We start from the raw sequence: 27690 nt of genomic DNA, 5'->3' as shown, positions 1-27690 counted from the left end.
GGACTTTTTGGGAATTTAAGAACAAAAAAATGCTAATTGGCAATTATTAATAAAGCTTATGAAACTCTTAAGTCATGTATTATTCATTAACTTTAAGCAAGCTGTTAGCAGTTCATTTTGATTATGCCCTTGAAGTACAGCAAGGTCTCCTGAGTGGCATAATTGCTATTATAAGACTGGATTCTAGCCCACCTAAGAATGGATGCTCCCTCAACCAAGTCCTCCTGGCTGGTCTCCAAGGTTTTTAGTAGTTTCTAATTGCAGTTTTTCTCTGGGTCTAGGATGAAGCATATTATGTTTAGGAAGGAACACTTCCTACTGACTGTAGTTATCTGGCCATCACTACATAAAAAACGCAAACAATGTAGGCAAGCATGGACCTTTCTGCGGCCTGTTTCAGGAAAGACTGTGGCATTACCATGGGCGAAACCCGAAGGAAACCCTCCTGCCACATTTCATATCAGCTCGAGCATTTGTAAGGCCTGGCTGTGTGTTTGCACTTTACACAATGCTGGGCTCTGGAACGCTGATTAAACTGTACACACACACACACACATATCATAAAGCACTTGGGTTGCCATGACATACTCTCAAGTGCTGCTTCTCAGGCAAGGACTAACAGGAGCAAGAAAAAGAAAAGAGAGAGAGAGATACAAAGATAAAAGCAGAGAAACACATGATAGAAAAAACAGTAGAGACTAGTGGGGGGAGGTGAAGAGCCAGCTTTGTGGGGCTTTTTCATGTGAAACCCAGCGGCCAGTTAATGATGAGATTCTTACCCAGAGTGCAATCTCATTATTAGTCACATTTGAGCCTCTGGAGACTAGAATTAAAACATATGACTTCTGCCTCATCATCATAACATAGTAAGTAATGCTTTATATGGTACTAGTGCTATCTCTGTTGATTATACTAGTAATCAAGTAATCTAAATGTCTTGTGAGTTGTGTTAAGGACAGACTTTTTCTCTATTTTGAGTATAAATGACAAACAACGTGGTCTGTTACGTTAGGCTTGGTAGACAACTTCTAATACATTTAAATTGAATATGACTATGATTTTTTAGTCTAATTCAAAACACATGAGTTATAAGCGGTATGGTTATGGTATGGTTCTGATCGTAATTTCAATTAAAAAGTATTTTTTTAATTCAGTAACTTTTTCTATTTGAATACTGATATCGCAAGTGTGGGACCTGAATAAAACTGGTAATTTGACCCAAAACATGCTTCAGAAAATACATTAACACATTACATGTTGCAACAATTTAATATGTGAAAATGTGTTTTGATACCAGTAAATGATTTTCTATTCATTATGCTAAGATGTGAACATATACATATATTCAAAAATCTTTTGCTTGCAAGTGCCTGTAGTTGTAGAATAGCAATAAATGGGTGTGTCCGTTTTTGATTTTCACGGTAAGAGAGACCAGTGTAATTTAATCATCACAAACATGCAAATTACTAACTAATTACGGAGTCATTGAGAATGTAAATTTTAATCGATGATCAATTTAGTCAAGGAATCGTGACAGCCCTAATAAATATAGCACCAATGACTGCTGTGCTCCCAGCATATACTTTTATAATTCCATTTATTGCTCGACCTTTCTGTAGCATTTGTATTTGTTTACTGCAAGAACCAGGTGGTTCGATACAAACACAGTTTGTCCTAGGTTACCTTTGTCTATGCTGCCTTGTTATAAATTATTCACATTTCTTCACTCATTTCTCTGCTATAACGATCTTACATAGCGTCTGACATTTCAAAGATGCATTTTGATCTGCGAGATGAAAAATAAAAGGCTTAAGGACGCGATTCTGATACTCTGCAGACAGAGAGAGCGGGAGACAAGGCTTAAAATAACTCGTCTGGAGTGTGGGCCGTCTGGACTGGTGACAGGGTCAGCTTTAGCAGAGCCCAGGTCAACGGGAGTCTGTAGGAACTTTTTATTTGCACTGTAGATTTCTTATGACTTTCAGTTGGCATGTAAAGCTTTTGACTCCTAACTCCACTGAAAAAAAAAAAACTGCTGGCTTTCGCAATGATTTAAGACATCCAACAGCAAATTAGAAACTTTTTTGATCTTGAACCACAACTGCTTCCTTTCAGCCCAACTTGGCTAGAACCCCTCCATCAATAGCAATTGGCAAGTGTATGGATTCCTTTTTTGTAGCGGTCTGCAGAAAGTTGCTCATTGCAGAGGGAAATAATGTTTCCACAGTGCAGCTGGCAGGATGAACTCCGCTTTGCACTTGATGCTCCAGCTGTAGGAAAAAAAGTGTTGACAAAGGCAGACACCTTGCCAAAGTTAGCTCGAGCTCAATAAGCAATAATCTCTTAACTCCAGCCGGCTTAAACATCCTGCCGGCCTGCGCCAATATCCTGCCGCTTTCGGGTTTTATCTTCCCCACTCCGCTCCCCCCCAGAGGGGCCCATCAGCCTCGCCTTCTCCAACTTCATCTCACTCCTAGTTTGGGTCCAGCTAATCTGTAATTAATTAGGTGCCTCTGCGGCGGTTGCAGTAATTACAGGTCAGTCCACTGATCCCTGCACACTTTCAAAACCGAATCCATCACTGTCCAGGCCTACGCGTGCCGGCCGCTCAGCGATTTCCCTGCCATGCGCTTCAGTAAACTCAAAACTTTTCTTTTGCTCCGAGCACAACTTTTTAATACCATCCCTAGTGCGCTCGTTTGTCGAAAGCGTCTTGCAGTGGGACAGAAAAGAATGATGGGAAAAAAATAGAAGTGTTCTCCCAAATGTGGAGCTTGTTTTGATGTACTTTCATAATTTTGACAGTGGATCAGCAGTCAGGAGCCTCACTGCTTCTGAGAAGAGGCTTGATAGTTTGCGAATTTCAGGAGAAGGGCATTGGCAATACACTGGGCTTTATTCCTTTTAACTCATTAAAATCTGCCCTAAGAATAGTATGGATGCATGCATGTCCACATTCTTCATAGTAAAATGTATAAGCATGTGAAACTGGAGCTTTCTGTGTGCTACCATGTTTTCTAGTATTCTGTAAAAGAAGCTCAATGCTGCCTTTATTGTTGTATGCACTGTATTAATTCCATCAGAGTAACAATGAAAGACAACTGAAGTGTGAAGCAGATTATTATTATGTTTGCCAGCTCAAATTTTGTAATAAAAGTAACAACAGCAAGAATCACATTTATAAAGGAGAAGACTTCATTTTGGCTTAAGGAGATTATACATGAATAGCAACACTCACCAAAAACGGTGCGCGCTGGCACAGACTCACGGTTGAGCCAAAAGGACACCTGGGAGAGGATTACCGTCATGATGCAGGGCAAATACGTCTGGATCACAAAATAGCCAATTTTCCTCTTTAGATGGAAATATGTTGTCATCACTACATATTCTCCTGTAGGAGGAAAAAGAGGAGAAAAGGGGGAAAGAGAGACAAATGAGAGAGAGAGAGAGAGAGAGAAAGAGGGAGGAAATGCATTATTAAAGAGGCTCATGTCATGTCCAGACAAGGCAGGCACATTGCTGAAATATTCACAACTTTATTTATGAAAGTTAATACGGAGAGAATGGAGAATAATACACAGCAGGGTCCACAGGGAAGCGGCGCAGATGAGCTGGGAGGTTAACCGATTGCTTGTATTTCACGGAGCTGACTTGTTACGGACTGTGATTGTTTTAGTGGCACTGCTGGAACACATTAGACGCTCCGACACCAGCAGCAAGGACTTGCTGACAGACAATAGCTGTGGGGCCTCTCCCTCCTCAGCTCTTTCTAAACCTCAGGTGGAACGTGCTGGGTAGGGGTAATCTCATTAAATTGTAATGCGCTGTTTGATAGGTGCATTTGGAATCAGTTGAGTGATGCAGTGCTGCGGAGCACAGAGCATGATCTATGGTTTTCATTTAGTTATGCTTTGGGTAAATCTAAACAGGTAGAGAACACAATGCAAGGAAATCAGTCACTTACTCATTAAACATCACTCGTGAAAGACTACCTCACCCATATAAATATTTTTCTGCATAAAAAAAAAAACACACATGAGCAAGACAGATGACGTGCCTCGCTCTCAATAAACTCGGTTTCAGAAATGCCTCCACTACTCTCTTTAATAACTATATCTCGGCCCTTTTAGGTTTTGAACATGACCAGAGGTGGCAATTCAGAGCTCTGTCAGAGAGAGAACATGTTCTTGCATCTTTTGCCACTGGAAGGCAAGAGACAATTAAACTGGCAAAAAAAAGAGAACACACAGATGCTCCTGGTTCTTAACAACAAACCGAAGGGGAGCATTTATCTCTTTCAGCTGTGCTGAGAAAGACTGTAAAAGCGGAAAGACGGCTGCTTTGTGCAGAGGCGAGTCGATTCACAGTACCACCATCGTGCCACAGTCAATTTACACCAGGGGCTGTTTGAATGAGCCCCAGAAACCACTGTCTCTGTTGCAAAGTGCTTCCAATTCAGAATGCAACCTTGTCATGTGGCTATTGCTAAGGCTACCTGTACAAAAAAAAATCAGGCCAGCGAAGCAAAACAAGAAAATTCCACAGCGTAAAATCATATTTCCTCATTTTTTCCTTAGTACCAGCCATCTGATTATTGACCATATAGTGCCACAAATACTGGCACCCCTGGTAAACATGAGCTGAACAGGTTAATTAATAAGCCACTTAATGGCTTATTAGCCACTATGAGTACAGATTGTTTTTGAAGGCATGATGTTATAACCACATTATAAGACCTTGTAAGTTGTATTTGACAGTATGAAGTGACTGTGGAGTGAAGACATGGAGGGTGAGAGGCAAGTGAGTAGAGAACCAATATTGTTATGTGCTTCCTCACAGGTTCTAAAATTGAGTACTACAAACCTTAACTTTGCAAGGAGGCTTTATTTGTCTGATGATCATTACTACAGTAATGCTTATTTCCACTAGCAGTGTTAAGTTAGCACCAAGACAACAGTGCTGTAGACTGACTTTCCCACGTTGGGTTAAATGCCATCTATGGCACCACTAGTTTAAACTCTGACATTTCAAGTTTGTAAGACAGACTTAACTTTGTATGTTGCAGTGTTTTATTGAATCCATCAGTAAATAGTGCAACTTGAAGCCTCACTCATAATATTGGAGGAGGCTTTAGAATTATACTTTGATACAACATAATGCTTATAAAAGCTATTTATAACGCATTAACAATCCATGTATATAATAAACATGGCTAAAAAGTGTAATGCATTTTTATAATTGCTTATAGCCATGTTTATCATGCCTTTTGAATGTGAACCTGTAATGACTGTGTTCACAGATTCTTATACACACGATATTCGTAGAAAGTGTTACTTTCATTCAAAATCTTAACAAAAATCTAACTGTCATTTCATGTACAATGATTGAAAGAAAAAACTTAAACTTGTTATGAAATAAATATTTTTCTCAAATCTTCTCCTATATGCCTGGTGAAACTGGAGAACACATGGCAAGGGATCTGAGACCATTCCTCCAGAAAAAAATCTCTCCAGATCCATCAGATTCCAAGGTCCATGTTTGTGGACTCTTCTCTTCAGCTCATCTCACAGGTTTCTCTGTGAGGTTTAGGTCAGGGGACTGGGATGGCCATGGCAAAACCTTAATTCTGTGGTCAGTGAACTATTTTTGTGTTGCTTTTGAGATATACTTTGGATCACTGTCCTGCTGGAAGGTCCAACAACAGTCCAGTTTAAGCTTCTGGCTGAATCAGTCAGGTTTTGATTTAATATCTGCTTGTACTTGGAGTCCATGAGCTGTTGGTCCTCAACAGCAGAGGCTTTCTTCTGACAATCCTCTAAAACAACTTATGGTTATGTATGTGGCATCTGGATGTAGTTTGTTAGACGTTCTAACCCCAAGACCTAACTAATGCCAGCAAATTCCCCAGCTATGATCCTTGAAGATTCTTTCGCCACAGCAGAATCTCCAGTTGTATTGCACATCAACTGTTATTAGCTATTTTCTTGTATCTATTTTCTGATTTGTGTAGCTCAACAACCTTTTGTTGCACATGAAAGGAAAGATAAAAAAGAATACGCAACCAAAATAATGTTTTATCTTTGCCCTGGGGGGGGGGCAGTATTTGTGGAGGGCATTGTATTGTCCATTTGTATAGATAACAGTGTTTCATATAGAGTAAGAAAGCAGATAAGAAAGTTTATTTGAGACTACATAACTTCAGGCATGTATCAAATTGATATATGAACAATGCAAACTGGTGCATAGCCTTCATTATATCTTACCTACTTTAGCCTTATAGCCCTAGTGTACAAAAGAAGCTACAGACATCAAACCTGTATTGTCTGACTGACCACATTTGGGGTAAGGGAGAAATTGTGCAAATTGTATTTTTTTTTCCAAAGTATCGCTTAAATCTATTACACTGCCAAAAGCAGGATGATTACAATAGCATCCACTAGCATGATGACACCCAATTCCTTTGCACAGCAATAGACAACTTCATGTTATTCCCATCATTATCTTCATTAACGGAAATAAGACTAGAACAGGAACTGTAGGAGAAAGAACTGCAGGAAGACTAGTGGGTGTCTGTAAGAAAAGGGCTTAGAGGCCTCCACCGCAATCAGAATTTAACATCAAATGACTGACTGATCAACCGTGCTGGCAACAAAAATGGACTGTAATTTGTTGCCAATTCAAATGAACCCTAGGCCTGGTTTCAATCTGTAGGGTGATAGACTCCCCCCTCTTCTGTCCACATCCAAGGGTTCTTATCTGTACAGAAGTGGAAAGCATTTCCATATAAGAGAGCCAGAAAGTTGGGAGATTTTTCGCCTTGTGCTTTTTAAAAATTCATGCGCGGCTCAATCTTAAGTCAAAGTGTGTGCTCTTAGATAAAACGGCAGAGGGTAGCTGCTGCTGTTGGAGGTTTGAGAGGATATTTTGCTCACTGTCCTTCTCATAACCCTTAAATGGGTGTATCCCCAACTATTTACACATACCTCAGGATGTTGCAACACTTCAACGCTTCAAGCAGAGCTGCTAATTTACTAAGCACACCTAGCCTATAGATGCACTTTGTGGATATTACTACATTTACTGACTGCAGTCCACTTGCTGTGGCAGAATTTGTCAGTCACCCTCTATTCTTTCCATCAACAGAAAGGGGACACCTATGGATTTAATTTTGTGCCAAATGTTTCAAATAAAATAATAAAATCCACAAGCAAAATACTAAGTATCAAAATGTCAAAAATATGTTGCAAATACAAATAATGGGAGTTAAATCAAACATAACTTCATCAAACAAAAAGATTTCTACTCATTTTCTCTCATGCTGATATAAATTTATTACTCATTTTGCTAGTTTTTGCCTTAATTTTTGTCTATTTGCTAATTTTGCTTTTTGATATATTTTTTTGCTTCTGGAATCACTTTTTTAGCTCTTTTTAAAAGGGGGCGGGTCTTAGAAGAGGGCATTCATCTGCACTCTCTATTGGCCAACTGCTTTGAGGTGACAGGTCTTCTGAACACGTTCCCACTCAGTGCGAAACCCCCCAGCATGGTGGAACATGTCGTACTGAGTGCTACTATGAATGCAGCGTTTTACTGGCATATCTGACACTATGTGCAATGTTTATCACATTCCTTTTAAATTATTAATGATACACAAGTTTTTGGGCCCTGTGGTCGACGTGGGCAAAACAATATAACTTCATATGGGCGTTGAAGAACAAACTTAGTTGGTTATGAATGAATGGAGCTGCCCCATCTAGCTTCGCAGCTACTAGCACTAACTAGCCTAGCAGTGTCCTCCAGGGCTAACTAGGCTAGTCATGCTGAAAATAGAGCTAAATTGCTTAAATATCTAAACAAAAACTGAAAGAACAGCCTTCATAACACCCAGAACATACGACCAACCATGACAAGTTGACTTGATTCCTTTTGTAGTGATTAAACATCACTGTCTATCAATTATCTCATGGCAGCTGTAACTCGTAGCTGGCAGTAATCAGAGGTATTTTCCATTTATTACCGTGTTTACGTTTGGTAAGTACTGCATTATTTCCCTCGACCCCACAGCACTGATGATTTAACAATTCCCTGACACAACACACCTGATTACGCTCATGAAGGGCTCGATAATCAGCTGATGAGCTGGATCATGTGTTTTAATGTAAGGAATAGTTAAAACCGTGCTGAGCTGTAGGTCTCCAGAAGGAAGGCTAATAAACACTGATTTAAACAGCTGCAAAGCTCGCCTAGTTAGCTCTTTAGCAGATACCGCTATGCTAGGTAGCGCTAGCAAAACACTCAGTGGGTGCTGCTATGTGTTCAGAAGACCTGTCACTCTAAATCAGCACATAGAAAAAAGAGCAAAAACTGCCAAAATGAGTAATTAATTAATATCAGAATTAGAGAAAATGAGTTATAATCTTTTTGAAAAGTTATGTTTGATTTAATTCTCATTATCTGTATTTGCAACATATTTTGGACATTTTGATGCTTAATATTTTGCTTGTGGATTTTATTATTTTATTTGAAACTTTTGGCACAAAAACCTTCACTGACGAGATATTTTTCTAGTGGCCGATCATTTACAGCACAGCAATGATCCTGAAATAGCAGTTTTCATGGCACTAGCATGAGTACAACCTGCACAGCAGCATTTCTAAGATTTGTAAACACATCACTATCACTGCTGTTTCCTTTCCACTGATGTAACTGTATATGTACAAATTACCAACAGTGTAAATGTAAAGTCTATTTATATAATAGGTTTAACTGATAAATTGGCCAATGAGGGTAGGTACAAGGTACACCTGGCTAATAAACTGGCAACTGAGCAAATTTAAAGCAAGCTGGTCTGTGAACTGCCAACACTGTATGAATACAGTACTGTGCAACAGACCACCCTTCAATTATTTTACTTTCCAGTCAAAACACCGTTAAGGTATTTATTTTCAGTGTCAAGAAAAAACAGAGTAATGTGCAAAAGTCTCAGGCGCCTAAGCATGTTGCTTAAAACCATTTATCTTGGCAATGCATGTGTTTTTGCTTGTAAAAACACCATATATCATCATCACCATAAATAAACATTAACAGTTAGAAATAACAAGAATGTCTTGCTTTAAAAAAGTAGTTCATATCTTACAAGTTAGTTCAAGGAACAAAGTCTGGTTCCAGATTTCTCCTAAAACGCCTCCAGCCATCACATGGATTTTGATAAAATCCATTACCAGCACACTTGATTTAACATAATGAAGTACTGATTAGTCAAACCAGGTGTTGGATGATAACTACAAATAATACTGGGCCACCATGAGCAGAGGTTTGGAAATGATTAAGCAAACAAACTGGCATGCATTAAATCACTACTTACCATATGAACGTTATTTGTATTTAATAAATGCTTAGTGCCCAGATAAATAGCTTTTTAAATCTAATTAGGTACACAGTACACTTTTGCAAAGTACCGTATTTTAAACATAAAATCACACAAACACAATATCAATGTATGGTGTCCACTTTTATTAATTTATAGGGTGTCTACAATATTCATTTACAGGGTGTCCACATTTTTCTTTTATCGCAGCTTACATTCTTTTCAGGAGGCTTGCTTTCAGTTTTTCAATGAAATCTGCAGGGATATTTTTCCACACCTCCAAAGTTTAGTCTTAAACGTTAGTTGCATTTTCTGCTTCTCACTATTCACATAATCCCAAACACATTAAATGATATTGAGATCTGGGCTCTGGGGTGACTAGTCTATTATGCTGAGAACATCAGCAGCTTCTTCGTTTGATTTGCTAATTTTTTTTGTCTATTTCCTTTTCTCAGTTAAGGCTTCTTGACAGCTGCATATCATTTCAGACATAGCGTTGAGTCTTCTAACAGTTGAAAGATGGACAGGCAGAAACTAGGGATGCACCAATACCACTTTTTCCCTTACAATACCAATACCTGATCATAGAGTATCGGCTGATACTGAATACTGATACAGACACTAACGCTGTTCAGCGTAATTAGCTTATAAGTCCTGATATTTATACAATTGCACCTATTAAATAATTTAATATTGATAAAAGCTATGTTCCTTGTAATTGCTTAATTGAATTTGTTGGAATACACACACACACACACACACACACTCACATATATTTATATATGTATATATATATATATATGTGTGTGTGTGTGTGTCTTAAGATACTTCAGACAAACTTACATTTAATTTACTATATATAACTAGTGTTTACTATTATTTTATTACATGCGTCTCGTATACTTGTGCTTACATCTCTGAAAGTCAGTTTCTGCTGGAGTTCAGTAAATATTAGCCATTCACGCTGTCAGTAGTAGCGGTTGAGTTGCAGATTCCTTGCCTTTGTTAAATCAAAAGCCCGTGAGACCCAGCTGCTGCATGATGCATCTCACCGACGTGCACCGCAGGCAAAGACAGTGGACACAGAGGCCCAGCTAGTGGGTTGATGTGCCAAAGGCTAAATGAAGTCTAAAGGCTTTCACTACCCCAAGAGACTTGCAGTTCCTTTCATACTGCCTTTCTAATGTTCGCTCCCTCAATAACAACCTGGACTAATATTAACTCAGACTGCAACTGACTATATAGCGGGAGATGAAGAATTACTGAAAGAAGCCAGACTCAGCCATTGAGGTAGGATGCTACTGTTAGCATGTTTTACAATGTTTGTTTGTTGCATTATCTGGTGTATTTGTGACATACTGGTGAAACCAACAGCTTAGGAAGAATTCCAAACGGCATATTACCCACTACTACGGCATTTCCACGAAATACAGGCATTACAGATTTTGCCATGAGAATTTTTGCTGCTGCTTGCCAAACTACACCACCAATGTGTTGTTAAGTTCCATCTTTTAGCATGCATGCATACGTCAGAAATTTTGTGGTATCAGTCATAGATTTTGTTATTCCCATTGCTGATACCGATACTGCATTTAAGTGCCAGTATCAGTGCTGATACCGATACGGTATCAATGCAACTCAACATCTGTGGATTTTTTCAGATCTCAAGCTAAAGTGGAGCTTGATCTCTTCTCCCTCAAAGATGAAAGCTTTAAGTACTTTTTATCTGGTGACAGTTCTGGTAGTCTACCAGGTCTCGTTTATAACTTATAATAATTTTTTGAACTCCAGTTTTGGAAAATCCTATTTTCTCACTTATTATCCTTTGACTTTCCCCTTCCTTATGCAAGTGGATTATCTTGTATCTAATCTCCACAGAAATATCTCCTAAAAAAGTAATAACTTGTACTTGGCGGTTTGACTGGAATTTATACAAAGGGTGGTAAATCTAGTGGTCTCTGACTTTGTGCGAATCTGCACAATACTTTAGATATAAAAAAATAATAAAATAAATACATAATATATTTTGATATTTTGTTTGTCACATATTTGAAAAATTGGACAAGGTAGAGAGGGAGAAAATTAGATCACAAGTAACGGGCTTGATATATATATATATATATATATATATATATATATATATATATATAAGGTATGCTTAAGCTAAGTTCCAGAAATGTATGGTTGCCTCTGATAAACAGTTGTAAGTCTATTCTAAAAGATTAGGTAGGGAAAATGGTTTTGTGGGCATTAATCTTTTTGTTCCTTTTTTCTTTCCTTTTTAATTTTTAACACGTCCACCCTGTTGAGCAGGAGGCTAAGAGGTGGTCACACTATGCTATGACCTACCAACAAACACACTGTTCCTCCATAAAAGTGCCCACACACACACATGTAATCAACAAGCTCTTCCCTCAGCACCAGGGCCGCAGTGGCCCCAATAACTGCAGCAGAAAGCAATCGATGAGCTTGCCGCTTGCAAAGCAGGCCAGATAAATTACTTTACAAACGGACACAAATGGAATTTGTAAGCATACACCAGCCTGCACGAACAGAAAGAAATAAGAAAAGGGAGGGGAGGGAAAATTAATTCATCCAGGTTGTCTGGCTGCTTATGAAGCAAAAACTGAGCTTTCGTAAAAAGAAAATTCTAACAGGGCTGCAGAAGAACGAGAGGGTGCGTAGGATCGATACAGGTTAATAGATATGCTTAAAGGTCAAGATCTATGTTAAAGTAAGGTGAATCAACCTTCAACAGATGACAAATGACTGTAAGATTCATGGTGTTACCACCTAATTTGAGGGTTTTAGAGTATAATTTACAGGACGTTTTCAGTGGGCTCCTGGGTAGAGAATACTTCTACTGTACACTGAAAAGCAGTCAGCCTTTTCCACATCATCGACGTCTAGCATTCTTCATACACTTAAATGCCGGTTATTCACGCAAACTGGGGGCTTGATTTATGAAAAAGATGAAAGGATGAGTAACAGTCAAAAGTCAGAGACCACCCTACATTCATATAATTTCCAGTCAAAACAGCCATTAAGTGTAAGTTATTCATTTTTCATGAGGTATTTCTGACGAGATTAGATATAAGATCATCCAATTAGAAATGGTAAAGTCAAAGAAAAGAAAAATGTAAAAAATATATGTAAAGGTATAGAGAAAATGTGATTCCAACAACTGTGCAAGACCTAGTAGACCGTAGATAAACAGTACCTAAAGCTTTCATCTTTGAAAGTTACACTCTTGGTTCAGATCTGAAAAAAATGCACTGGTGTTTCTGTCCATCCTTCCACTCTGAGAGGACAACTCAAAACTATGGGTCTGAAAGGATGTGCAGCTGTCAAGAAGCCCTTACTGAGAAAAGTAGAAAGTTTGCATTAAAACACTGAAATTTAACATCTGACATATGGACTAAGGTTTCATGGATAATGGATGAACAACGAATCTAAAATTTGTAATTGGGATTACTTGGACTGTAAGAAACAGAAAATGCAACCAGCTTCTAAGACTGAACTGAAAAAATATCCTGCAGATTTCTTTGAAAAACTGAAAAATCTTATGAAAGGTACTGAAGCTGTAATAAAGACAAAGGTTGGACATATTAAAAACTGAAAATGTGATATTATATCTAGTTGTTGAGGCTTTTGTGTAATTTTCTGTTCATTTTCTGCTTTTTCCCTGATGCTGAAAAATGAAGACCTTGCACTTCCTTTTCACTTGGTATGAAATAAATGTAGGGTGGTCTCTGACTTTTGCACAGTACAATATTTCAAAAGAATAAACCTGATAACAAAAACAAAAACAGTGACTGACTCACATATTTGTATGTAACTGACACTGAAAAGTGAAATGGATAAATGTATAGTACTTCGCTTGTATTATATTTATGTAGGACTGACCTTTTGTTGTTGTTTGTTTTTGTTTTTGCTGTTGCTATTGCTACCTCTAAATGTCTAGACTACTTCTTGTTATTTCTGTCCATACGTGTGTATATGACAACAAAGATATGGTTAAAAAAACTGCTGAACCATGATAAATGCCCCACCCACCCACTCACTGCCATTTATTTTACGCTGACAAAAAGAGCTACATCAGTCTAAGGGAATACATCTTGACCATGACTGCAGAGCCCTGGACACAAACCGCTCTTTTGAACGTATCTAAGAGCACCTTAAACCACTCTAACCCAGATTAGTGTAAGCCTGCTGCAACAGAATACCTGTGCTGGACTTGATGGTTTCCTTGCCTATGACGTGACCCAGTAAGTCATACTGGTTGAGGCGAGAGCCGTCTGGAGCCACAGACACTGACTTTTCATCGTCCGCCGTCCAGATGTAGACTACCTCGTTGTTTGTGTAGGCATCTGAGAGAGACAGAGCACAGTGAAAATTCCTTTAACGGATGTACAGAAGATTCTCACAGAAATAATGAATTCTGGTAATAGGTTTATAAGAAGGTGTCCTGAAATTATCAAAGATTTTGTCTTTGCCAACATATCAGACACATTTATGAAGCTGAACTTCGGGAAACAATGAAACAACCTATGGAACCTGTAAATATGACTAAGGTACAAAAACCAAGCATGTAAGTTTACAATGAAATGGAAAAAAGGAACTTTCATGCCTCCTGCTTTGATTTTCTCATCTTACAGTTTTTTTTTGTTGTTTATATCGCAAGTTATTAAGCCAACAGATTGCTTGGGTTTCACCATGTTTGTACAGCTTGCACCGACACCTCATTTGCACAGCCTGCATATTATGTTCTGCTTATATCTGAGAACATGTTTTATTATCCAAAAATACATTTTTCAGCACAGACATACGTCTGACAACTGAGAAGATATAGACACCAGGGCTAACATATTAGTGAGAGGGAGTCGTCTTCTAAGGTCTTTCAACAGTACTCTGTGATATCAATGCAAATGATGGAGTGCATGTAAGTGCATTAATAATATTTTATCAACCGCAAACCTGAGCGCAAAACCTTTGCACTGTACAGTGCAGTTGTCACTTTTTTGACAAGGGGTTATGAAGATGTTGATATTAAGCTTGTGTCAATATGTCACAGAAAAATATTCGTAAACACACACATTTATGTGAATCAATATCAGTAACCTCACACATTTTGATTTTTGCAAAATAATTCTGAAAACATTTAAAATGAAACTGTTTTGAGGACCTACTATTTATGAACAATTCAGCCGAAAGTGGCACAAGTGCAAATGTTACCTCGTAGGTGGGGTTAATATAACAGACTGAGTGATTAGTTATAAAAGTCCAGTACATTCATGCAATACACAATTTAATACAAGTCTATGCTGTTTGAACCAAACAAGCTTTTCAACCAAAATACATGCCTAAAAAAAATATGTCTCAGAATAATCATGATCACTGAAAAGAGGATGTGGCAAATTTATTTTTGACCACAAAGCAGAACAGCAAATATCAGCTCAAGAAAACTGAAATCTATTTTATTTCTATGACATTTGCAGCACATTTTTGATGAAATTTCAAATTTCTACAGAAAGATACAAACAACAAAATACTTCTATGACTGTTTATTTTGGGGGCACAGGTGTAACAGCATTTTAAAACTAACTCCACCATGTGGAGGCTGTACTTCAGCCTCGTTAGAACACACTGAATATGCTTCAAATTGGTGCTACATTGTAGGCACCAAGAGAGTGATCAAAATAATATAGGTGTGAATTCTGTGACTACACACAAAAAAACACAATGAAAAAAGTTACTTGTATACAAAAAAGGGTCACCGGGTGATTCTTGAGTAATATCTGCCCAACTACTGTCAGAATAGACAACTGAGGTGGTTATGGGGAATATGAGAAACTGACCAAAAGCATGTTTTAACTGAACATGTTTAGCTATATAAAATTCCCATGTTTCACTTTACCGTGCATTAGCTTGCTAAAATGATGTATAAAGCCTAGCCCTGTATCACAACTATTCTAAAATGGCATATTGTGTCAAATGGATTAACAGAAATGGCCCAATTACTTGATATAAAGTTACATTAATGTACTAAAGATGAAAAAAATGGATTAAAGTTTCTTCCTCCTCCAGTAAAGTTATCATGCCAGAGCAGCAAGGTTTATTTATGACTGCAGTGATATGCAACTATGCCTAAGTGCAAATACTTTCATAATAGTTTTAGCAGGCTGACACTGTCAACACGACAGTGTGTCTTTACCTAACCACGTTTACAGTGTTTTGTGAACAGAAGCATATTATAAAAGGTATTATAAATGGCTGCAATTTCGACTAATTCTTTCTGCCCACTGTAACTATTATGGACTTGAAAATGATACAAACTAGCATATGCTAATGATGATTTAGAAAATATGATAAAGTGCTGGGCACCTACTTGTTCTACTGTGCTAAAACAAATAGTTACACAGATCTAAATGCTTTTTAACGTAGCCTGAGAGAGAAAGCATCGTCTTTCATTACGAATCCCTAATAGGGCCAGAGAATACCAATAGCGCATTCATATGGTAACACAAAACAAAGCTTATGAAAAAAGGGGAACAATCAATATGAATAAATGTATCTCAATGAGTGCAATCCGAATGAAACTTTAATATGGGCTGCCTGTGGGTTGCTCTTGTGGTTTTGTGATTAGTTTACGGTTATGCTACACTGAACCCGAGGTATAATCAGAAAAATGCTACTAAGGTAGGGGGTCATCATCTTTGCATAAATGAGAAGAAGCTTTGCAAAAGAGCATGAAAGAATTGTTATTTGGCCAGATGCAGAAACATACACCTGTATACACACCATGAGAAGAAAGGGGCAAAGAAAGGGGGAAAATAATAGCTAGGCTCTGCACCAGGAATATGATTCACACACCAGGCTGTGGTTTGCTAATTAAATTTTGATGGCCAGAGAGAAAAGTTATTGTTTTATTCTGTTGGAAGACCATTAATCAAAGGCTAAATGCATCGACTTTAATGCCAGTTCATCTATAATGAATTGTAATTGGTTATGAAGTGCATTATTCTGACTTCAAATGCATAGTTTGTGGTGGGCAGCTGCTGCTAGTGTTTGCACGGAGGTTTATTTACAGCCAGCGTGCTGATGGGGAACTACTCAGAGTGAAAAGGTCAACAGTGTCACTGGCTTTCAACAAACAGAATGAGAAGAGCCTGTAAATTTAGTGACTGAGCTAAAACTCAATTAATACCAAAATCTTACAAGCAGGGGAGAAACAGATAGGGAGAGAGATTGTAAGATAGCAGATTCTGACAAATGTGATGCACAGTTCCTGTAAAATCATTGCTTGTTTATCCTGTCCCTATGAAACATCAGGTGACAGACTGCACTCGTCCCTATTTAAAGGGCCATATCACAGAACACCTATAGCGATTTAGCCTGTTGACACTGAAGTTACAAAGAGTATTGTTACTGCAGACAGAAAAACTGGCTCTAAAGAACACTTTGTTCATGAATCAGACATTTCAGACTATAGCCCTGCCCCAAATTGTGCACTAAGCCCTGTCGTCTGCCTCAGAGACTGCAAATGGATCGTCATAAATATGTGGATGTTACAGGCAAGATACCTTGGGTCTCTAGGTTTAAACATGTGCATTTGGTTAAAACTAATGCGATGTACACCCCACCTCCTCCCTGTTTCTCAGTCATATCTCAGTCCTACTACAGTTCAAGGAATCCAGCCTTCTAGATCCAAGCAGAAACCACCCACAACTCTCAGAGTTCTCTGCCCTCCATTAATAAGTCTCCCTTCATACTACCACCATACACTGAAGGCATGGTTTAAACCTCCTCCCACTTCCCCCAGCTATCATTGAGTGAAAATAGTCAGCTTGTTCAGAGAACCTTTATACAGTGTTACACTCGGAAATACGACAGGGTACAGAAAGAAAATGTGTTATGGTTTCCAATTCAAACTGACACAGAATATTTCGGAAGATATGTAGCAATATAACTGCAATAAGATATTTAATTTCATTCACCTTCTCATAAGCCTATCGCCAAATAGTCTTTTAGATTACAGTAGTGCATTTTAGAGGTTAGCCTTGTCTAAAAAAGCCAGAGGGGCCGATGTCTATTATCAGGATTTGTATTAACATTATCGTGAGGTTGATTCGAACAGGACTAGTATTACTGAAGCAGCTTTGCTCCAGAATTATTACTTAGCAGACTTGTAAAAGCTAAGGATGTGTCAGATTCGTATTAAACTAAAAGCATGGATCTCATTGGTAATCATTCAAATTACAGCACCTTCCCAGACACAACTAATCCAGCTTGAACAGGCTTAAGTCACATCTGAATCATCTTCTCCGTTATGTTGATACAGTATCTCCAGGAATTTTGGGTCACCCTATGGGACACCCTATGGCCTTGTGGTCCTCAAAGGCACAAAGTGCCATTTGGGAAGGGTTTGGAACCTTTTCTAAACAAGCCAAAATACAAGGTATCCACTGAGTACATCATTTACATAAATCATTCTATAAAGGTACAGTACGGAAAACAGCTCTTTTAATTCTAAAATAGAGGTTGGAAAGGTGTTGCATAAAAATAAACATAGAAATACATTTTTGGCACATAAAAGCATTCAAGCACTATAAGTGGACTTCAGGGGAAAAATAAGATGCAGAATATGGACCCTTTAAAAGTCACTCATGTGTTTGATGGTAAATAGTGTTACACTGTTTATTATGACCTTTAATAGTTGCCTATTAAATGGCTTAACAGGAAGTATGTGTTGTGTGATCAGGTGTGGTCATTACTCTTTGACTTGAACACAAAACAGGATCCCAGTGAATGCGTATAGCATAAACGGGTAGGGTTAGGGGTAAAAAGGCATAAAAGATTCCAGTTTGAATGTTTCATTGAAAAAGGCAACCACAAACTGAGATGAAAGGGGAAAGTAGGCATAAGATGTGAGTTGTTTATGTACTCTTCTGGCCAATATGCAGTAAAAAAACACCACTATCTGACTGAGTGTACTGAAGACTGCAACAGAGGGATTAGGGGCTGGATTCACAAAAGCTTTACAAAGAGAAAAATAACAAAAGATTACTAAAAAAAAAAATTAACAAGAACGTTTTAAAGGCTCATGCAAAATATTGGTATCACATTCACAATATTGATACTGTCTCTAACTAATCGTTAAAAGTTTATTGTGTGATGTGAGCATTAAGCACATAGCATTTAAAAGACAAAAATCTAAATTTTCTGTAATCTTGAATGGAAATGTAGTGACTTTTGCCCACCATAAAAATGTCTTCTGATTCTGATTCCATCACCATGCACCACCACCCCATCTCCTCCCTGTTTCTCAGTCCTATGTCTGTCCTACCATAGTTCAGAAAAGGGGGTCCAGCCTTCTAGATCCAAGCAGAAGCCACCCAGAAGTCCAACCCAAGATCTCATCGTTCTTTGCCTCCCTCAATCAGTCCCCCATCATGCTACCACCATACATCAGAGGCATGGTTCAAACTCTCAAAAAAATATTAATCAATATTATCATGTATCACCTTCCCATCACCCCACCTATCATTAAGTGAAAATACTCTAGTTCAGAGAACCTCCTTGATACAGTGTTTCACTTGGAAATACAGCAAGAAAATGTGATATGAAAATGTGTGATGATTTCCAATTCACATTGACATGGAATATTTTCAGAAGTATGTAATAACTGTTGTTATTAGAAATCAACAGTACAAGTTTCAGTTTTATCAGCTCTTTCAGTCTAAGCAGAAAGTTGTTGTAAGTTTGGAAAAAAAAAGAAAGAAAAAAATACACACACATATACATATATATTTATATAATAAAGCATAGTATATAGTATAAAAGTGCCAAAATGTCAAAACATACCGCTCACTCCCCAGTCCATACAGCCCATAAGACCATACAGAGAAACTAAGTTGCAAAAAACAGCCCATTTTGAATTCAGTGTTCCTGTGACAACATGAAACGCAACACATTTACATGTACCTGCCTTTTCCACCCACAGCAGTTTAGCTCCACCTATTTGCACAGATGTTATTAAGAGTGTTTCAGTCTAGAAAGCTAAAACAGATCATGTACATATAACAGTTAAAAGCACAGTAACAAACACAGCCTGTTCTAAGGGCTAAAGAGACATTGTTGTTATGTTAACGTAAGTAAAGTGTATAAAAATGAAAAGAAAATGGAAATAGGCTTCTTAGGTTAAGAAAAAAATCAAGATTTTATTTATCTCTAGGAAAGCACGGCACAGAGCAACAGATTAAGATTTAAATGATCATCTTTATGAATTCAACCGAGCACTAGACTGCAATATTTTTTGACTGATCCTTGAGGAACTACATCTTTGCCATGTATCTAATCAGGTTCTTATTTGGTTGATGTGCTCTCAAGTCATAAAGGGCCAATATGAGGAATAAAATGTCTATTCATTTTTATATCCCTTCAATATTTCAGGCTTTTCTTTTATTTCTTACATGTGTATAAAGCTCTTTTGAACCGCAGTAGAAGAAATGAATGTTAATCCCCTCAGGACTACCTTTTTTGTGTCATAATAAAAAATAAAAATACATGAAACTACACGACAGTGCAGATTTCGACCAGCACTGCTGTTTTATTTCCTCCCTCTTTCTTTGGGAAACCATTATGTTCGAAGGACATTTCTCCTCCATCATGGCTTTTTAATTCCAGGACATTTTTCCTACACATTTTTGCTGCTGCAGCAAGTCTCTGGTGTGGAGCGACACGTTGACACATGGAACATATATTAGGCCAGAGGTTCAGTACTGCCTTGGATAGTTTAAAGCATTTCATGCCCCAACACAAGTGATCTAGATCAAATCATACCAACACACAAAAAACAGCTATTTCTGCCTTTTAATCTACTTTTAATTCTACTTCAGTAACATGATTTCTCTTTGCTGCGGTCACTTTTTTTTTAATATGTAAACAAATATGATCTAACAAAGCTATAAATTCATAGATTTTATTTGCGTCACTACTCAAATCCTCAATTCCAAAAAAGGCAGGATAGTGTGTGAAATAAAAAAAAGAAAGCAGTGATAAGTAAATTGCATTTGAGTTAAGACAAGAGCATGTTCACCACTGTGTTACACCACCTTTTCTTTTAACAACACTTAATAATGGTTTGGGGACTGAGGACACGAATTGATTCAGTTATGAAAACTGAATTTTTTTTTCATTCTCTTTTTCAACCATCTTGGGCATTTATTGTGGTATTTTGCGCTTCATAGAGCACTATATGTCCTCAATAAAAGACAGGTCAGGACTTCAGGCAGGCTAGTCTATCACTTATACTCTCTGATTACGCAGTCATGCTGTTGTTACACATGCAGAATGTCATGTAAACATGGACGCCCCTAAAATACATCTAGAAGGCAGTACATGTTGCTCCAAAATGTGTTCCCATGCCATGGGCACTAATATACTATGACCAATCTACCCACATCAATATATCATACCATGACATACCCCAATGGTGTTTTTAAAACGTGACTTCTGCTGTGCATATGACGACTTGCATTTGGGGATGCAGTGATGAATGTTGTTTATTGATAATATTATGTCAAAGCACTCCTGAGCCCATGTGGTGATATCCATCACAGAAGCATGCCAATTTGTAAGGCAGTGCCCTCTGCAGGATCGAAGGTCACAGGAATTCAGTTGTGGTTTTCTGCCTTGCTGTTTACGCACAGATTTCTCCTGATTCCCTGAATCCTTCGATGATATTATGCACCACAGCAGGTGAAACACCTAAAATCCTTGCAATTACTTCTTTGAGGAAAAGTGTTAAAACGGTTATTATTCACTGGTGCATTTTTTGTCACAATGCAGAGCCTTGACTCATCCTTGTTTATAAAAGACTAGATCTTTCCTGGATGCTTCTTCTGTGCTCATAAACGTTTGCTTCATTTGTTTTGCCAGTTCCCAACTTCTCTCAGAACATATTGCAGGCATCAATTTCAGAGTATATATTTCCAAAAAACAATGAAGTTGATAAGGTAGAACACGAAATATCTTGTCTTTGTACTGATTTCATTTAGTACAGGTAAAAGTGGATTTACAAAGTGGATTTACAAATCACTGCTTTCTGATTCACTAATCAGTTTGACAGTTACAAAAAATGGCAACACAAACGGAAGAGGACAGGAATGACCCTGTCTAAAACATATTTTTCTCTCTCAGAATTTCCCTCATAAAAATTTGAATTTCTGAAGCCCTGTGGAAGAAAACTGAAAACTGCTGCCCATCAATATTCAGTTGAGGCAAAAAATAAACAAACCAGTCCTTCGCTTTGCTTCGCTGATTTTCGAGTTGGGAGTTGGAGAAGCATTAAAAAAAGGACCATGTGATTGCACATTTTGAGCACACTTTGACAGGCAGAGAGCGAGCACAAATGGAATAGAGAGTGATTAGGAGAGTGGAGGGAGGGAGAGAGGGAGGCGCTCATTGGCAGCTTTTAACAAAAGCTGCTAATTACTCGCCAACTGTACGGTGCCTGTGTTAAGGAGCTGATTGTTAGCTGTCTTTTCATGCTATTTTCCAATGATAGGCAGGGAGATCAGATGAGATCAGGCTCCTGTGCTGGGCTTAACGGTGTGGAGGTGGAGGGGGGAAGGGGCAGTTGAACAGCTTCTGGTTTATTCATGGAGCCGCCTCGGCGATCTTGAGTGTCTGTGGATATGGTATTAATCTAAACTTGTATATTTTGGAGGTACGAGGGCAAAAAGAAAGTTTGTGTTTGCTCACTTTAAAAACTGATCGCTCCATACATCATGCTCAGCTTGTCTTACAGTCTGTGGCTCCAAGACTGACCTGTATAACTAATTGGCACCCCTATAACTCACATACTCATGTCTGCAGTGTGCTGTTCCATCCATACTATAGCTGTGCCCATTTTTCTTGTGCAAGCAACATGTCTGAGGTTATTCACATAAATACACATGCTTCATTTTTGCCTCAGATGATCAGTGAACGCCACAAATCACAGCACTTTGTCCTTGCACTCGTGGAACTTATGATTTCTGCCCTTGGTACTTATGATATATGTAAGCTATTTTAAAAGAAAAAAAGACTAATCTCTTTCTTGTTCCATTAGCTAAACAAAGAAGTGTAGCCTTATATAACAGAGCCTGCCAAGCACTGCCAGTGAACTCTGTACACTGTGATAGGCATGAAAACGTGCATCAGAAGGGTCAGTTATGGCTACATGCAGACACAGTATGATTCCAGCATGAATGCAGGTTATGCTAAACCCTTCACCTTTTGTAAATGTCTTGCCTAAACCTGGTCTGAAACAGTCCTAAGAGTTCCATTTAAACCTTGTCCACTGTTATCAACGATATGCAGGCCCAGCTCACAATTAGATGGCCTGGATGTCTCTCACAATCTTATCTGACATGACATTTCAGCCCACTCTAAAGGTTTCAGCAAGACACAACGTCATTCAGATCTGAGAGCTAAGATTAAACACAAGACTGTATTATCAGCTCATATATTCTAAAGCATCATGCTAACCTTTTTATATCATTAGTTCAGTTAGTGCAACCTAAAGAGAAGTGATACAACATGAAATGCAATTCGGGGCTATGAAAGTGAATTTTGAATACAATACTGAGACAAGATTCTATCACTTTGCATCAGAAATCTGCAACTGTAACAGTTGTTCCTTCAACCACTTGACTTAACCTCTGTATAATTAGCTATATACTTAAATTGGAAAATGCTATCCAGTGTTATGGTCCCTGTACCCAGATATTTTTGAAAACTCTGCACATAAAGGATGCATTTTCTGTCACAAAAACTGAGCTCTCAGAAAATGTTTTTCAAGGGGTTTTCATGTGAATGGGCAAAATGCAGCTTTCCCGAAAATGCTGACATCACACAGTTAATTTGAACTTGGTTGTTGTTTTCATTTATTGAGCATGCAGAACTCTATTTAATACGACTGACTGGGTTTCTTTGTGCTCAGCAATTTGGGGGTTGACTAAACTGATAGAATTTAGTTCTACTTTTTCATTATCATTATTTCATTAATTCAGCTGGAGTTAGAAAAGTTAGAAAAACTTCTCTGCCTGAGCTGGACTGTGTCAATGCTTCAGAGACAGTGCAGTAGCCAAGGTAACATAAACAACAGCACAAGAGACAAGTGGAAGATTTTTTTTCCTCTTTTTAAGCTTTAATTTCCTGGCAGAAATCGGACTTTGACTTGGAATCTTATTTGAGATTGACTTTAGCAGGTCTACTGCTTTGCAATAACCCTTTGAGTGGTGTTCGGGTCTGTGGGACCCATTTTCAACGTTTACCAAAAGAAAAAAAATGATGCGATTTATTAATATTTCAAGCTCAGATTCATTGGCCTTTGCTCATTTTCTGTGAAGAACATATAAAATATCACACTTTCAGTGACTTCACATTGTAACCCCCCCTAGACATTTATATGACACGTGGTGTTGGGGTGAACCCGCGGGGAAGGTGCTGTGTCCCTCACTCTGTTCTCCTCCTACATCGCCTGCTGTTAGTGAGTGCGTGTGTGTGTCTGTGTGTGTATGTGTTTGTATATGTGTGTGTGTGTGTGTCTGTGTGTGTGTGTGTGTGTGAGGGTGAACAACATGGACAGGCTGCTAACTGGCTACAGCTGCTAAAGGAGAACCCTACACTGCCACTTGTGATATTTTAAACATCTGGTAGTTTTACATAAATTGTATGGCTGTATTGATTTAAAAAACCAATAATGCGGTGGGTCCATCAGACCACTGAGTAACAAAAACATCAACACCACATAAGGGTTAAGTCGAGCAAGCCTATTGTGTTAGCAACACACTGCCATCATTTAGAAAATCAATAATGTGCAATACATAATTCACAATGTTTTTCTTGAGGTATATGACATCAAATTTTATGAGGGTATTATCATCCCCTTCTGGGCTGGCATACTTGTCAGTGTTTTTCAGTCATTTCTGCCTTCTTGTGTAGGTGGAGAGATTTTTCGGAAATTCTGTTGCAGATGAAGATTATTTTTTCAAACTAAAGAACAACTACATTCTCAAAAATATTCAGATGCGTTTGGATGAGGCCTAAAAATGTAGTCATCCTCCTCCTATTGTTTTGCACAGCAAAACCCCAAATATAAATAATAATGATGGTAATGATGTTTCTGAATCAATCTTTGCAATTTAACACAGAAGGACAAATTAGTATGGGTAGCACAAGGCCTGATTTTCGAGCTCTTTTAAGAATACTGATGCTAGAATACTAAAGCTCAATCAGTCAATGTTTTAAAGTGTGGGTTTATTAATCAGTAACTAATCTTCAGCCTTAATATTACAAACTAATATAGGTTATGCAGTAACTGCCATGAAACTAAAATGTATGTCTAGCAGCTATGAGAGTGAGCCTATACATAGGAACTTGCAGTTTAAGGATGTACACAGCATATACATTATATAGGAAGCAAACATGTTTACATCCTTTAAAGCACGCTCTGGAGTATCGAACCATCTGCAGCAGAGTGAATCTAAGCCTGTGTCTAAGAAAAGAGAGGGGGGGGGGAGAGCGTAAACACTTAAAAAACACTTACAGCTTCCGAACTTGAGTGGGCAGGCATGGGCGTCCATGGGAAAATCTTCCAGATGCATGGGGCACTCAGCGTGAATGGTTAATCTGAAAGCAAGAGAGAGAGAGAGAGAGAGAGAGAGAGAGCAGCACAGGAGAGAATGAGAGAGAGAGAGAGAGAGAGAGAGACAGACAGACAGAGAAGAAAAAAAAACAGTGAGATAGCATATCTGTTTAATGGGACAGTCCAGAAAGCGGATTAGGCACCGAGGAGGCACTGCAAAATTAAATGCCGTCATCATTTATTTTGTTTAAATCGTGTGTGTATCTGGGGCAGCTTGCAGCTCTGCATCTTAAGATAGGGTGTGATACAAAGAGGGAACGGAACTCAGCTTAAGAAAGTCCAACACTTTTCAAAGTCTTTTGTACATGAGTCCGACAAAAAGAACAATATCTTTTGAGATGAGTATCTAGTGCCCTATAGATTTAAGTGCTAAAAATACCAACATTTCAAGAGCATGCACTGGCTGACATGCTGAAGCTCAAAACTGCACAATATATGACGTGCTGCTGAAGAACAGCTGAGTCATACCTTGCAAGCTAACACTTCAATGCAGCGTTAGCCTTGGTAATATAAAGCTAACTATAAATAGCTCCGCTGAGCTGTTAATTAAGCAATATCGGGGCTTGATTCCCAGGGGTGAATCAAAGTCATATCACTGCTTTATGACTGCAGGGTAATGTTGGCTTGTTTCTCATTTCCTGGAGGACTACAGGTGGTAATTCGCATGGTCTTTCTTTCCTTGAATGACGCAGCTCTGTTCGAATATGCCCTGGCTGTCCTTGGCTCCGTCCAAGACTGCAGCAGTGATGAGATAGGTACAATGCTCACGTACAACCTTCAGTAATCTATGGCTCACATTTGCAGTGTGATCAGACATTTGCCCAAGTGTGATTACCAGTATTTAATTTTAAAAATGGATTTTGCAGTTGTTTTGCTTTCCATTGTCTTCTCCATTTCCACCCACTATCTAGGCCTCCTCATCACACTATGCTACAAAGCTCGAAGGCTGAAGACTAGCATGTGTTTCCTCTGAGATACATAGAGCCGGCACATTTCCAACATCACTGGTCAGCTCTATGCGCTTGAAGGAGAATGTGAACTGTTAATTCTATTCAATTCTATATGTTAGATTATTATAGATTAAGTGACCCTTATTAGTCCCACAATGGGGAAATTTCACCTCCGTAATCTAACCCATCCGTGCAGTGAAACACCACATACACACTAGTGAAGACACACACTAGGGGGCAGTGAGCACACTTGCCCAGAGGCCCAGGGAGCAGTTGGGGTTAGGTGCCTTGCTCAAGGGCACCGCAGTCACGTACTGTCACAGACACAAAGAAATAGTCGATGAGTACCCCTCACCACTGTAGCTTGGTGTGTAGTTTAATTTAATTTAGAAATACCGTGTGTTGTGCTGTGCAAGCTATTGGCTAATGTTGCTAATTTTCACATGAGCTGAATGGGCAGAATGAAAGAAGAACCTGCAGGACTTTTTCTCCCCATCTTTCTCCACCAAAAAGCAGTGCAATAAGTGGTAGTTTCTTTAGTCTTTAGACTGAACTTCTCAGCCATAACACTACCCAAAAAGATCTGCTTCATTTCTCTCTCCTTTTTTGCAAAAGTTGTCACAGGCGGATTTGTTGTGGCTCAGATGCAGATTTTTAGCGCAATATGCTTCGCTGTCCGCATACAGCCTTAAAGGACATTCCTGCTACTTGTTTGTATAATATATTTTAATGTTACATGATTTCTTGTGAATTATGTTTTACAGATCATTACAAATGTATTTCAAATGTAATGCAGGTACTGGATCCACCAATAAAGTGGCAAGATTCAATCTGAGAGGTGCCAGACCTGGATCTTTCTTGTTCTGGCACGAATTAAGCCCTAGTGAAAATAAAATCAGAGTGTTTAAAAGTCGGTCATTGTGTTAATGTGAACGATCTTTCATGAAAATCAAAGCTGAAATGCGTAGGTGTATCCCACAGTGAGTCTCAAGTGTTTTAGTATATGGTATGTTTGTATGTGTACAGAACACAGGAGTCAAGGCAATGAAGCAGCATTCATTTATTTTCTGTGAGCTTGTGCGGGTGGACTGTTTGTTCTGTGTCTGCCTCTGTGCTTGGCACATATAGTAACTGCCAGTATATTAACCTGCAGTATGGCTGTGCACATATGTCACTATATGGCTAGCGACTTACTGCGCATGTCCAGTGCTGTTGTGGGCTTGATAGCCATTTGTCAGCTTCACGGTCAGTAAGCTCTGCTCTTGCTCACTAGGGGCAGGCGGGCCCCCCTCAAGCACCCCCAGCAGCATGCAGCTCTGTCTCTGGAGCCCTGCCCTCCTATCATCCGCTTGATTGCTTGTTGACCCAATCAACCTTATCATGACACCTGTTCATGGAGTAGCTCAACAAATCAAATTCCAATGGCCCACAGCCACTGTAGAAAGCCCTACACTTTGTAGTACTCAAATCCACTGCGATTAGAGTTACAGTTAGACTCGAAACTCATTATTTGTGACAGTAAACAGTAAACACACCTACGCTTATTTAGCACTGCCCATCTACAGTTCCCATCAAACGTTTGGACATACTCACAGCAAAAATAAGGAAAGCTCTTCTATTTTCCCACATTTAAAGATCAAGATTATCAGACAACAAATACACATTTATGCTGAGACCAA

General features: G+C 38.6%; 1 protein-coding gene across 1 annotated transcript in view; it reads right to left on the bottom strand.

Annotated features, from left to right (window-relative positions):
- LOC118820605 (gamma-aminobutyric acid receptor subunit alpha-3-like) overlaps positions 1-27690 on the bottom strand; it is a 113841-nt gene that overhangs the window by 15532 nt on the left and 70619 nt on the right. The window contains exons 6-8 of the mRNA XM_036588982.1: positions 24963-25045; positions 13594-13737; positions 3239-3391 (exon numbers count right to left, since the gene is read on the bottom strand). Of these exons, the coding sequence (XP_036444875.1) occupies positions 3239-3391; positions 13594-13737; positions 24963-25045 (380 nt within the window). The remainder of the gene's footprint in view (positions 1-3238; positions 3392-13593; positions 13738-24962; positions 25046-27690) is intronic.

This window comes from Colossoma macropomum, unplaced genomic scaffold (genome assembly GCF_904425465.1).
Source record: "Colossoma macropomum unplaced genomic scaffold, Colossoma_macropomum, whole genome shotgun sequence".
Classification (NCBI taxonomy): Eukaryota; Metazoa; Chordata; class Actinopteri; order Characiformes; family Serrasalmidae; genus Colossoma; species Colossoma macropomum.
This window is presented reverse-complemented; position numbering and strand designations above follow the sequence as displayed.